The following is a 14914-nucleotide window of genomic DNA, read 5'->3' as shown; positions in this document are numbered from 1 at the left end:
TGGAAACCAAAATTGACATGACGGTCTTTATCGAGCACTAGCTCACTTACTCTTCGGTGAATTTCTCCCAGATTTTAATATGTTGTAGCTGAGACTTTGTGCTATCAGCAATGTGCCTTTTGTTTTTTCATACGATGTCTGGATCATGCTAAAAAACTTGGTTGAAATTAAAGCTTATCTTCGATGTATTGAGATCTTTCTTTCTTTCTGCAGCTTTCTTTGCAATAACTCAAGAAAAACAGCCTCTATCACCCACATATTTTGCACATGTTTAGTTCATGTCACGTACATAATTTCATAGAATAACAACTACTTGATCGGACACCATCTTGGGTATGTAAATTAGGGTCAAAGGTCATAAATGTTTCATCATGTATCTTGGTGAATACTTGTCCTATCTTTCCCATATTTTGCACACGCAAAGACCATGTTACAAGAATCATTTCACAAAATAACTACTTTTTGCTCAGATGCCATCTTTGGTGTGCAAAATGGGGTCAAAGGTCAAATATACTTCATTCTGTATCTTCGTTAGTGCATACGGAATTCGGTACCAAAGATGGCAGGTCTGACTCCCTTTTCTAAATGAGACTCCATGCATCACATGGCCAATGTCCCCTCAACACAGATGAAACCTGTATGATCATGCCTATTGGGATCAGGACTCAAATCATTGATTTCCCAATAGATCGGATCACCTAATTTGTCAGTGTTGACAAATTCCGAGTCTAGTTCCCATTATGTCGCAGTCACCACCAAAGTGCTCAAATTCTTTCTTTCTTTCTTTTTTTGTCCCAAATGACACATAACTCTGTAATTTGATTTGCATGCCTCCTTTATATGACTGTAGATATTGACAGTAGTGCATCACAGTATTCTTGTGTTAACATGGCAACAAGTTTGTTGCAACTTTGTGCTTGACATTATTCATGCAAGTTGTCAATGCTGCAAAATCAATCCATTTCTTACTCTGATTTTGGGCTGCTGTTTGAATGATTTAGATGATTGGAGTGCAAGATTCATCTAAAAAAAAGTAATGTTTTTATGTATGTGAAGTAACATTCTTCTCACAATCAGCTTGTTCAACTCACACTGGATAATATTTTGTATTAAACTGCTTTCTGCAGAGAATATTTAAACATGTGAAAATAAGATTGCTTTCATAAAAGTGCATCACGTCAACAGCTACGCCCTTTGGAAAAATTATGATTTTACCATCAAGATTCTCTTGAGGCTCTATGGGTTAATCAAAATACATCAAACTATCAAGTCATCACCAGAGTGTATCTTTATCTGACAAAGAAAATTTAGTGGTGATTAAAGATTGTGATTTCTGTTCTTAGACAAATTGTCCCAGGAATTGATAGATTATTTACATTCTAGTGTAAAGGAAATTTCATTGAATCATGATAACCCAGGTTAGTCTTTTATTGTATTACTTTTTAGCTTGTTTATATCTGATGAAAAGAACAGAAGAAGAAAAAAACAAACAAACAAACAAACGACTACATACTCTGGACTTGATTACTTCAATAGGCTGTTTTAGGAATGAGTGTGCAAGGCGATACTTTTTATTTCCGGACGCAATCACCCCAGCTTGGATCCAAAGTGCTCCTTTCTCAAGAATTGATGATTCCTCATCACTCCTGGATGTTGATGGAACCAAGCTCATAGGTACTAGCATTTCAGAAAGGAGCACAGGATGCTCATCCAGAGCTCTGGGAGAGACCATCAATCTTGTTTTCCCTAGCTGCTCGCCAAATGCCCAGACATGAAAGTGAGCCCTCGTGGATGGCCGGGTGATCCCCCTGGCCCATCTACTTGAGTACTTTTGCACCCGACAAAGTTCCCCTAGTCCATTCACATGAGAAAATTAAACATGGCAGAGTGATGTGTGGTTTGCAAAAAAATCTATAGAGTGTGACATGTATGCTGGGAGGTGAACATTGGTGCCAAATGATGCTTTCTGAATTGTTAGCAAGACTCACTGCAGAGAGAAACAACATTAATGTTTTGGTAAAGTGTACATTTTACTGGCACCATGCTACATCATAGAAAAAGACATTATCACTGAGGGGAGATAAAGCTGTTATTTTCACAAGGGTTTGATATTTGGAAATTTCACGAATCACTGTTAGGCCATGAATTCAACAACACCTGAAAATATTGCAAACAGACAAGCATTAGTGCATTTGCAATAAGCCTCAGTATCAAATCGTGAAAACAGCATCACATATAAATGTCTGTTACCTCCTCACTTATGAAAATATCTGTATGTGAAAATAACAGCTTTTACACTAAATGGAATCAGCTTGTAAATCTAAGGACTTGTGCAGATGAAATCTAAGACATTCCAGATGAGTCCTTTCCAAAAGTCCACCATAGCGTAGGTTGTGAGAAAAAGATGAAGTCTCCTTCCACCCCAAAGAATGTAGATTATCAGCTTTCCATAGATGGATGTCATTGTTTGATTGGTGTGGAATTCTAATAGAGCATGTATTTTTTCCTTATGAGTCTTTAGATAATGTGAAAGTGAAATGTTCTCAATGATTATGTGCTGAATATATTTATATCACTTAGATCAGATAGAACAGCTTTATCTTGTTACATAGTATTTACTGTTTATGCCAATTATTTAGCAAATCCAATTTTTAATGAATTAGGACTTTCGGACAATGTCATTGTTGTGGTTAAATTTGTCATTTTGGAGTACATTAATGAATGGAGAAATGTATGTGTGCATGTCACATTCATGTCAAGATCAGATTTTAAAATTTTGAGTGTTGTTCGATTTGTGAATAGCATGCGATTCCCAAGATTCGCAAAAATATAAACCTTGCAAAATGTATGTCATATACAGTATCTGAAATTGATATTTGTTGTGGTTGGCTGTCGGTAGTGATTAAGTCTACCATATTTATTCCCAACTAGAGTAAAAATCCTGGCGTGTTATCCATCAGCATCTTCCTTTGCACTTTCCCAATCATTGTGTGACTGTGAATTACTTGTATGCCATTGTGCAGTGCATTAAGTGAGTTAAGTATGATGTATGTGAGTGAGCTTTTGGTCAGAGCCTTTGGTCGTTAGAGTTTGGTTTAGTTTAGTTCAGCTGAGTTCATATCCTTTCTGGGGGGAAATCACTGATATATGTGATCCTTTAAAAATGGCTCCCAAGAGTCCCATATCTTGATGATGTGTCATTTAAGCCCAGGCTGAAAGAGTAATGATCAGAATTTTCTCTCTCAACATCCTGGGCTGCTCAAAGCAAGAGGGCCAGAAGCTTTTATTCTTTTTTCTGATGAAGATTTGATGCTCGTTAACTGCTTGTGGAGTGAATAACTTTCAGCCATTGAGTGTCATGATATAATGCTTGTCATTATTACGCACTTGGAAGCGTGCGCAGGGTAAGAAACCGTTTGAACTCTGCGCTTGTGCATTCACCGCTGGAAATTTGATTTATGTGTCGATGCCCTGGGCAATTTGGTTTTTAAAAGATGGATGCACAAACATTGACAGAATTATTGTATAGCGCACTCATAAACATGTGTGAAATGAGTTCTAATATGGCTTCTAATGTCATTTTCTTGAGTAAACATATCTCGGGGAAAGGATAATCAAAGGTAGTGCTCTTCTGGAATCAATCCCAATCTTCATAGAATTTTTGTCTGTAGCTGTCAATCGAATAATGACAACATTTAAAAGTCGACAGTCTTTAGGTTTGCCTGAAAACCTGATCTGAATATTACCGTCTTTCTGTTTCCTTTTGCATGAGTATGTAGTATATCTAGCAATATAATGGAAGTAAATTCACAGTTAAACTCTGCCTCCTCGATCTACCCCCATCAAGTTTACATTTTCTAGACTCTCCAGAATCGAACCAAACTCAGTTAGAAAATGCCTCCAGACTGCTTAACATGATTTGATTTGGGAATCATGCTGCAGAGATGATTGGAAGTTTCATCTCAGACCTACTCAGTTACCATCATTATAAAAAAGTGTATCCAAGCATATTTTTAAAAAAATTTGGAGCAGTTTTAAAGAGATCCATAGGGCAGTGGTGCCTTTGAACATGTTATGCAAGTTTTTTTTTTCCCACTTACTACGCTGTTGATAGACTGTCTTACCTCATTCGTTACTAATTGTTCTGGACATTGCGAATTTTGGCAAATTTTGGCAAATTTTTGCAAATGATGATGGGCAGGCATCATCTCAAAAACATTTACTGAAGCTCAATTTAGATTGGAGGTCTTTAATGGATTCAGCAGCCAAAAAAATAATGCCAGTTATAATTTAGATATCTTTTTCAGGAACATCAATTCATATAAGCTGTTATTTTCGGGAGGGTTTAATTTTCGCGAATTTCGCAAATCACAGTTGGAACGTGAATTTAACAACATGCGAAAATGTCTCCATGCACTGTTGATAAAGCCTTAACGTAAGCGTCGGCGTCGATTTGCAAAAACACTATTGCGCGAAAATGTCTATGACCTCGTTATTCGCGAAAATATCTGCATATACAGTAATTTTGATGAATACAGAGAATGTTGAGGGGATTGACCGAAACTGTCTCCCAGTCTGGCTTTGAAATTCTATTTTTAGCAGATGGTAATTCCTACATCTTGGGAGTATCTCCTCTACTTCCTAGCATTTCAGACCCTGGTTCATTACACTCTGAAGATCCTTTCCTCCTTTCACATTTAATGCATACCACATGAGCCGTCTGTTCTGAGAGTCGGTACAACTACTACCCTCTGTGTCAAAACCCATGCAATCTGCCTCTCTATTTTATCATTGATTGAGTTAGATTCACAAGATTGATATAGGAATGCATGTTTGCTCACTTTAGGTGAAAAAAATGACACTTTTTTTCACTCCTTCCGTGTTTTTCTCATGAAGGTGTCACAAAAGACCGTACGATGTGTCGAGGCTGCCGCCCACGTCTGTCATCATCACGTTCCACAACGAAGCGCGATCCACGTTGATGCGGACCGTCATCAGGTGGGTCCATGAATACGAGCAGAAAGAGATGAATCAGTCCAGAATGTGGTAGCCTTGACATCCAGCTTCTTTTCTGCATCTTTTGATTGCCTTGATGTCTGTTCAGTCAGTATTTCTATTTGTCTTGAGTGAAGACTAGTCTGATGAAGTATGTCACTTTGATGTCACTATGATAGGTCACTGTAGAGAAGTGCATGTTGTAGAATTTAAAGGCATAATTTACCATTTGCAGATGAAACAAAAACCCAGCATTAGTGCTTTAAAATAGTTCTAAAATGTGAGTTAGGGATAAAAACAACCACTGTAATAAATTGAATCCATATAATAAATGTTAAGTGTTGTTATATACACAAAATATGAACAATATTTATAATAAAAATGTTTCCAGACTAAACCATCTACAGTTATGGTTTATTGAGAAAAATACTGATATCTCCTTATATTTTAGGCTTTATTATACACATTTTATATAGTAGGATGTTTTGTTATACAACAGACCTACACATTGAACATTTTTAGATCACTGCTCCCAAAGGTAAATAAGACCTTTAAGCCTGGCTAAGTTTACAATAGCAATGATTACTTCTTGTGGTCTTCTGATGATTATACTCCCAGTGATATGCATTTTGACACTGTATGATGAAAAGAAAAAGTTGTGTAATGCACATTATTTTTCTCATGAGCAACATTTTGCTTCATGCACATCAAATGTCTTCTGAAAAGTTCTTCTGCTCATATTCTGTGAAGAAGACAAAAGTGAAGTGCATTTATGTGTTCAAAAACAGAGAAGCATCTGCACCTTGTCTTTATTGAAGTAATATAAGCCTCCAGATACAATGAACATAACAATACACTTTACTTTCATCAAAATTGCATTCCTTATTTTGTAAGATATCAATTTCCAATATGTCACTGAAACTGTGCTGCAAATGTATGGGATGGTTATTGAAGGATATCAGGTGTACCAGGTATTAATAGATGTGAGGTATACTGACAAAGGAAAAAAAATACTCAATTGTCCCACGAACGACGGGGTGCAGAAGTTGAATGTTTGTATGTATTCCACACCTTTTTCACACTCCCTCCTCCTTCCCTTTTCTTCGCATACATCGTCCCTGCCATTGTGAATGACAATGCATCCAGGGAGGTGGGAAGAGACACATCCATGTGTATAATCCTGTGTGCTTATACATGTATACCAGTGATGTAGAGCTCTGTAATTATGCATAGGTTTGAACTTTTGCTTGATTTCCCCAGCATCTTTTCCCGAAAGATGCATTCACATCTTGAAATCACTATGGTAATTTGTCACAATATTAATTATTACCTCCAAGGAAAGAGGTTATGTTTTCATCGGTGTTGGTTTGTTTGTTGTTGCTTGTTTATCTGTGTGCAATATAACTCGAAAAAAAGGCAAATGGATTTGAATGAAACTTGCAGGGAAAGATGATGATGACACAAGGAACAGATGATTAAATTTTTTGTAGTGATTTTGGAATTTTGTGGATTTGTTAGAATTTTTAATCTTTTATTAGCAGATAGGATCAATGAACTTGCATGGAAGTTCAAGCTGCGCACATATTTGTGGTTTGCATATATGTTTTATTAATACAAAATATTGTCATATAATGCGGTATCTACTCTCATCATGGTAGTATATACAGCGGTATTTCAGTTGGTATGATGAATACCATTCTTATTCACATAATACTATTGTATTTCTGGCCCAAACATACACTTCTTCGAAGTAAGCAATGCGCATTTGCATCTCTCCTACAGGAAGGAAACAGGAAGTGTGTCAGGTCATGTGACAAAGACACTGCTGTACCAAGGGCGGAATTTTTTGACAGGATTCACACTCAAATGTCGCATGCGTAATTTGCACGAAGTTTGAGTTACCACCCAAAATACCACCGTATTTCTCAAGGTATTTGCATTTCACATTGGGAAATGTGGCGCACAATACTGCAGTATTTCACCATAAGTGTGAATGGCCCCAATGTGCCAATCCACCCCCCCCCCCATTGCCATTTAGCTCTTCCACTTGAATATGTTTCCCAAATCTAATAACACCTTCTCCACAAGAACTTTGTTATTACAAGCCAGAGAGGATGCTTATCAGGAATTCTGCTTCAATTATCCAAAGCGCGAGCAAATCGATGTACTGTAAGCCAGCCGTGCAACGCACCCATATACACAATAGTGGTTCCTGTAAACTTGCACGTGCCCATATACTCACTCAAGATTTTTTTTAAAAAGCATCGATTATATGATTCATTTTAGATGGAATTATGAAATCATATTGAAAGACTATTTACAACCTGCCATTTTTTTCCTTTTTTTTTCTTTGCGTGTGTGGATGCAGCAAAAGTTGAAGCTTTTATTTTCCGTTTCCCCCCACATGTGTGTGTTGATGGATAAAACACTGTCATATGTTTGCTTTACTTTTACAGCACAGGAAGGTCCAAAGTAGGTGATGAAATGTGCAACAGTTGTGATACTGAATGCGATGCCATCTAATTTTAGCTTATTTATTTTCATTGGGGATAGACTTGGCTCCATAGGAGAGTTTTCTTCGGCAGTATCAGACTCTGAAAATTGTGTCACGCGTGTCTGGAGGGCAATTTCCTCCAAAGTATGTGCTCAATCAAAATAACTCTGGCAGTCTTCTACATTTTTGTTCTCCAATGTCAACATGATTACCAGGCAACTTTGTACTTTTCTTCATGTTTGAAATGATCAAATTTGCTATGATATGAACTTGGCCACTCCCATATAATTTCATTTGTATCTCTTATTTCTTTTTGGCATGCTGTATTTGTTATTACCCTTGGAGAAAAATACATACAGGTATATAATCAAAACATATGAAAACTGAATAACATAAACCAAATGCTCATCACCAAACTTGCCTTGTAGCAGTGATATATCTCTGCCAAATTTCATTTCAATATATACCCATAAGTACATTGTACTTGTTTCATGTAATTAACAGATATGAATTTCTAATGTGGGCATTTTAAGCATATTATACCATCTCATAAATTTCTTCATGTTTATGTAATAATGTGATGTGGAGGTAAGGTGTTTTTTTTTTTGTGTACAAACAGGAGGTGAAAAACACCTGATTATATTTTGAATAGCCTCCCATTGCTTTTCATCAAGTGGTCCAAAATCTTCTCCTGTTTGAAAAAGAAAATAAATCCAGTTTCTCCCATGCTGAAGTGACATACGTGCAGCCTGCCTAAAATCTGTTTTGTCTGTTGTTAGGCTTCAGTAAAGTCACGTCTCAGACCTGGGCCAAAGCAGGCGAGTGATTCAGGATCGGTGTATATTTGCACAAGGTCTTCCTCCTTGTGTCTACTGAGCCAATAATTGACTCAAGGCTTTAACCCTCTGAGGTTTTCTGGACAATGGAGAAGCCCTGAGTTTCCGTCTAAAATCCACATCGCCATTGTTTTACGATTAGGCCGATTCCATTCCTTTGACCTTTTTTTTTTTGGCGGGATGTGGGTTTTCCTAAGCTGAAATAAATCTCAGCCAAAGTGAAAAGCTGTCCAAAGTCAGTTTAGGGTTGGTCCTGGAAGCTTAGTCAATTCAGTGCAATATGTAGAAAACTTACTGCACAGTGCAAATATTTTGGAACACATCGGCTTGTTTTGGGGTTTTGAGGGTTCCTTTTTTTTGGGGGGGGGGGGTGGTCGGTTATCTCCAAGGAAAAGAGAAACTTGGGTGGAAGATCAATGGCAAAAATTTTGCAGTGAAATATCCTTTTATTGTGCTTCCACGTTATGGCTATTTGTTAATCATACAATTTTTTACACACAGCCACATCTGTGATGAAAGGGGATAGAATTTGGTCATAAAATTATGTGGTTATCTTTTCCCTCTTTTTTTGTCATTTTGGAATGATTTTTCATCATTGTTATTTTGGCAAATACCAGTGGATACCATTTTAGGTCTGTTCCAGAACACATGATGATGCTGCAGATAAAAGATGTTTCTCCAAAGCTCTATTGACAGCAACTTTGGCTTTAAGTCACGCAGCCAAGATAGCTTCAGGCATTTTTTTCCCTCAAATATATCTGAAGTTGAGTTCAGATTATTAGACAGTCCTTCCTCCTCAATTTAGAACCGATCACTGCCTCTCACACACAGATGTTATTCTATGTTTTTTCCCTTCAAACACGTCATTCTCTCCCACCTAGAGCTCTCTTTGAGTCTGTATTTGCCGAAGGGCACACAGACAGTATTTTAGTAGTTAAAGCCAGCAAAATAAATCCACACAAAGCTCCTGTACAGCCTCATATCTCTCTATTTGTAACTGAATACATTTATAGACAGCAGTGGGATTTTACACAAATTGTTTTTCTTCCTCTCTTGACAAATTGGATCTGGGAGATTTCTGTCTTATTTACAATCATTTTGATATCATAATACTTTCCCTCTTTTCAGTTCACCATTACACTGCTGCTTGATCTTTTTCAGTAATGCATGTATTAAATCACACCAGAGATAAATCTCTCTTAGATCAGAATATAGATTGAGGACCATTTAAAGGGAAGGTAAACCCAAAGAGCAATGTGGATTGAGTGAAAGCAGCAACATTAGTAGAACACATCAGTGAAAGTTTGAGAAAAATCGGACAATCGATGCAAAAGTTATGAATTTTTAAAGTTTTGGTGTTGGAACCGCTGGATGAGGAGACTACTAGAGGATATGACGTATGAGTGGACAACAATACAAAGAAAATATAAAGGATATTCAACAAAAATTCACTTTTCTAGAATTATGAAAGAGCAGTGGACCAACCGCTTTCAGAAAGCAGGGGGAATAATTGCTACCCTTAACAAAAGTCAATATCAAGTTGATGGAATTTGTAATTTTCATGAAAAATGGATTTTTGTAGTATTTTCTTTATATTTTCTTGATATTGTAGTCCACTCATACGTCATAACCTCTAGTAGTCTCCTCATCCAGCGGTTCCAACACCAAAACTTTAAAAATTCATAACTTTTGCATCGATTGTCCGATTTTCTTCAAACTTTCACTGATGTGTTCTACTAATGTTGCTGCTTTCACTCAATCCACATTGTTCTTGGGGTTTATCTTCCCTTTAATGGTAAAAACCTGATTTGTTATTTGATGTCAGCATGTCTAGGACATGCTAACCACTCATGTATTGTGTGATTCAGTCTGTGGATACCTCCTCTGTATCTCCCATGGTTTATAGTATCATATCAAAATTGAGCTCAATGAGATCTAATGTATGTGTGTATGAGATCACAACGCACTTGAAACTTACCAGTTATTACAATCAAATCAAATCATACTGAGTAAACAAGCAAATGAATATCACACACTTACTTTAAAGTAAAAATGTAGTTTTCATATGCCTGTAGCACTATCAATTTTTTTTGCCGTAAAATTGTATGAAAAAAGTGTGAAAACACAGAAAAAACATGATTTCAGTTGGGTAACAACAAAAATGTGAAATATTAGCCAAAAAGGGTTTGCTTGAAGTTATTCTATGCATTTTTTTTTCATTGCTTCACTGTATCTTGTGTGTATCTTTAATGTATTCATGGTCCTTTGTTAACAATATCTGTAATTCAGCCCCTGGCTGCGATAGATATTGATCAATGAAACACCTTTTCAATCAATCGATCAATTAATTAATCAATCAATCAATCAATCAATCCATCGATCAATCAATCAATCAATCAATCAATCAATCAATCAATCAATCGATCGATCAATCAATCAATCAATCAATCAATCAATCAATCAATCAATCAATCAATCAATCAATCAATCATCATGTAATATTCTACCCACCTAAAACTGAATGGGGAGGGGGCTTCAAGAATCAAAGTTGTGTTATACAATCGCCATTATTTTACACCTTTAATCTCAAAATACTCCAAAACAACTCAATATCCTGATAGATCATGTCCCCCAGACAAGTTTCTTAGTTGACCCTTTCAGTATATTGTAGGCAAATTCCAAATGGTGGAAGATGAATTTTGAGCCCTTTTGAGAATTATGTTTTGGCTTTAACAGTGATAGAGTATTTTTGTAATTTTGTGTAAGCAAACAACATCAAAATCCGACAGTTCAGAGCATCTCCCGTCAATCTCAAAGTCAGCTGGGAGCAATGGTAAATAATTCATTCCCACACATGTTGACCAGCACATGAAATATTAACCAAGCTGGGTACAAAACACACAGGCCCCAAAAGACCTAGATATGGATGAGGGCCTTGGTAAGACATGCAGCTAAATCGTGTCATTTGCTCAACCTCTACAGTTTAACACCTCATCCAAACTCAGGGGGCAAAGTTGAGGATATCAAATTTATATATGCCACCTGATTTCAGTAAAATATTCATGAGAGTAGTTTAAACAGTGACAGTGAAATCAAGGATTGAAGAATAAAAGAGAGAGAAAAAAATCTGATTTGGTTGCTTTTCTGCTCAGTTCATGTGTATCTCATTCAATGTGATCGCATAATTCGTTGTGTCAGCCATTCAGTCGAGAAATCCTGTGACACCTTGGGAATTAATGCAACTGAATGTTGCAGTGGGATTTCAAGCACTCTTTTATGAGACATCATTGTTGGATAGAGTGCTGTAGAATGGAGACTGATGATTTTTGTTGCCCTATTGTCGGTCGAGACATCATGCACAATGTATGTTTGACTACATTGTGGGAATATGCTGTCTCACTTAGATATGTCTGTTGTATATACCCCCCCCCCCTTTCTTATTTTTCATTTTCAAGCATGGTGTTATTTGGATGTAGTGAAAATGTTTACAAGACCACACTCAGGTGTAAAGTGCCTGTGGAAAATAAGCTGTGAATATCATGTGACATGGCTTGTCAGGTGTTGTTACATGCTTGTCATGATTGAAAACTTTGTACGATATCTTACCACGCCATGAAATACCAGTGAATGTATATTGTCACCCAGATTGGTTTTCAGACAATTTTCTTCCCCACAATGCAATCCATAATTTGGCCTGTTTTTGCCTGTAATGCTGCCCACCATTGCATTCAATTCAAACCACCAATTTTCCAGAGTTGATTTCCACCGCTGTACTCTCTTTTAAACCCTATGGCCCGAATTCACGAAGGTGGTACAAATGAAACCATGGTTTAAACCATGGACAAAAACCATGGAGCGCCAAGTGTCGCATGGAATATTTCATCACGAAATCAGTCATTTCGTCGATGAAATTATGATTTTGTAACAAATGACAACATTTTGTAACTAAATGAACATTACGTCCACGAAATGATAATTTCGTTAACGAAACGGTCATGTTGTCAACGAAATGACCAATTTCGTAATGAAATATTCCGTGCGACACTTGGCGCTCCATGGTTTTTGTCCATGGTTTAAACCGTGGTTTTGTTTGTACCACCTTCGTGAATTTGGGCCATTGAGGACGGGCTGATTTTGCTATAACATGCATTTCCCATAGACACCTACCCGAGTATACTTGGGACTACCGCTAGTCTTCAACGGGGTAATGCACAGTGTAGCAACTGGCCCAAAAAGAGCAATCAAATTATGCTGGCCTGATAATGTATATTTCACTCCGCCTGACCCGCTGGACCGTTTCATTTTTTTTTAAAGTGACTACACGTGAATGTCCACTCTCATTTTTTTAATCCTTTACGTGCAGTGTCCTGAGCAGAAGTCCCCCTCATCTCATCAAAGAGGTCATACTCGTCGATGACTGCAGTGATGATCGTAAGTAAAAGATTACACACACAATATCATTATTCACATATCGTGTGCTCTACATTGCAATTTCAGTGTTTGGGACAATTTTCTGCTCAGATGCACGGAGGTTGACTGTCTTCCTCGTAAAGTTCAAAATTTAGGGGTCAAGGGAAATATATCGAAGTATTATTGCTCATCCTGCTCATCAGGGACTGTGTGTAATGATCCATATTAATGGTAAAGGACAGATAAGATCCCATACAGATGAGAATTTTGCAGGCAAGATGAGGTAGCCTTGAACTGAATGCTACATGTGTTAAAAAGGGAGGGAAAATTTAAGGATGCAAAAGTTGGGGCTCGCTTTCAGAAAAACTGTTCACTAGGTGTACTGTGGCAAAGTGGATAATAACTCTTTTTTTTTTCTTTTTTTTTTTTTCAAAGCAAGGTTGTTTTTTATTTCTCCGTTGTTTCTTTTTTTTTTCACATCAGCTAACGACAGATGTGGCATTGTCACTCAACGTGGTCGGATGATACTAGAATGAAAACTTCCGTTAGCAAGAACTAGTACGTGAACAAGAACAAGAATAATAATCATAACAAGAAATAAACAAGAACAAGAGTAAAAAGAATGAGAATAAAAATCATACCAACAAATGAAACAAGAACAAAAGGTATGAACAAGAAGAAGCATAAAGACAACAAGAAATGGAATGACGCAATGAACGAGAAACTAGATTAGAACAAGATAAAGAATATGAAATGAAACAAGACTACCAACTACATGTTCTCGTAAATGAAAGCAATAAACCTAAAGAACGAGAACAACGATATCAACAACAGTACGAATATTATATATTTTTATCTTATTTTTTTTTTTATGTTTTTATTGAACAATAATATCATATGTACAAAAATAGGTATAAACACACTTGACGCAACAGAAGCACTGAAAAATAAGACATAAGAAAGAAATAAAAGAGAGAAAAAAAAAGAAGAAAAAGAAAAATAACAAAGTAACACAGTCACAGTTAAATTAAAATATGCTGGCCCGCGGGTATCCACTATGATGTATCGTGAACTACCAATATTCGGGCCTCCCCCCAGGATGACCGGCAACCCGACCACTAACCGACTGCTCTTGACTTTAGATGGGGCTTCCTCATTCAAAGCCCACCACGTGTCTACCTCCTTGGACAAGATTTTTTACCCACCATGTCCCCCTTGACCCAGGTGTATAAATGGATACCTGGTAATTATGTGCTAGGGTGATAATAATGGTGGCGCCGTGTGGTGGAGCACTGGTAACACTGAAGAAGCTACCCTGGATGAGAAGATTATATTTAGTTCATAGTCAGTAAATGACTGGTAATCTGCTAGATCACATTGGATCAATTTTCAGTTCTTCAGAATGACAGATACAATCTAAAATGGGCTGTGTGAAATTCCATATTCCCTCCCACCTCTTAATCTCGTACAAGAGTAAGACATCTCTTCATATCTGCGACACACAAGCTCCTGGCAGAGTTTATATGCGGTCATCACTCGTGGAGAGAAATTAGAACTGTGTGGGATCTGTCTAGGGGAGTGAACTCTGTTACATTACAGATATGACCACGAAATGATAAAATGTCTTTGTTTTGTATTGTGTGTGTGCACTCAGCATGCTGACAGTAACTTTAATGCAATATATATATTCCATCTGCACATGCACCATTTTCCACTTAAGAAATAAGAGGTGGTCTTCTTGAAATGATAGAAGAAGAGTTTAAGGTGAGTGTACCATTTGGAGAACTTTGTCTGTAGATCAGTGAAGTAAGCGAACAAATTAGCAAAGGTTTTAGTGAAATTGCATCAGTACTAAGAACATGATGATTGTTTGAATGTTGGGAAATCATCTGATGTGGCATGGCGCACCCTCAAATTACTTTCCCCTACTTTTTAATGCTCATGCTAAATTAATATTTACATAATACAATGTAGAAGATGCTTGTGTGATGGGCTGTATTTGTTCCACATTAATTCTTATACTTATCCAACTGCCAGCAGAACCCATATTTTTGTAAACAATATCAAGATTTCAGTGATTCATGGGAAAAATAGATTAGAGGTTGTCACTGCTTCCGTAGTGACTTATGTCCTTGTTTGATTCCTTCCATAAGAAAGGCACATCAATCAATGTATCGGG

General features: G+C 37.0%; 1 protein-coding gene across 1 annotated transcript in view; it reads left to right on the top strand.

Moving 5' to 3' along the window:
• Positions 1–14914, top strand: part of LOC140231432 (polypeptide N-acetylgalactosaminyltransferase 2-like) — a 136215-nt gene that overhangs the window by 33087 nt on the left and 88214 nt on the right. The window contains 2 exon segments of the mRNA XM_072311559.1: positions 4897–4998; positions 12689–12756. Of these exon segments, the coding sequence (XP_072167660.1) occupies positions 4897–4998; positions 12689–12756 (170 nt within the window).

This window comes from Diadema setosum, chromosome 1 (genome assembly GCF_964275005.1).
Source record: "Diadema setosum chromosome 1, eeDiaSeto1, whole genome shotgun sequence".
In the NCBI taxonomy this organism is placed as follows: Eukaryota; Metazoa; Echinodermata; class Echinoidea; order Diadematoida; family Diadematidae; genus Diadema; species Diadema setosum.
Note: the sequence above shows the minus strand (reverse complement) of the source record. Positions and strands in the feature narration are given on the sequence as shown.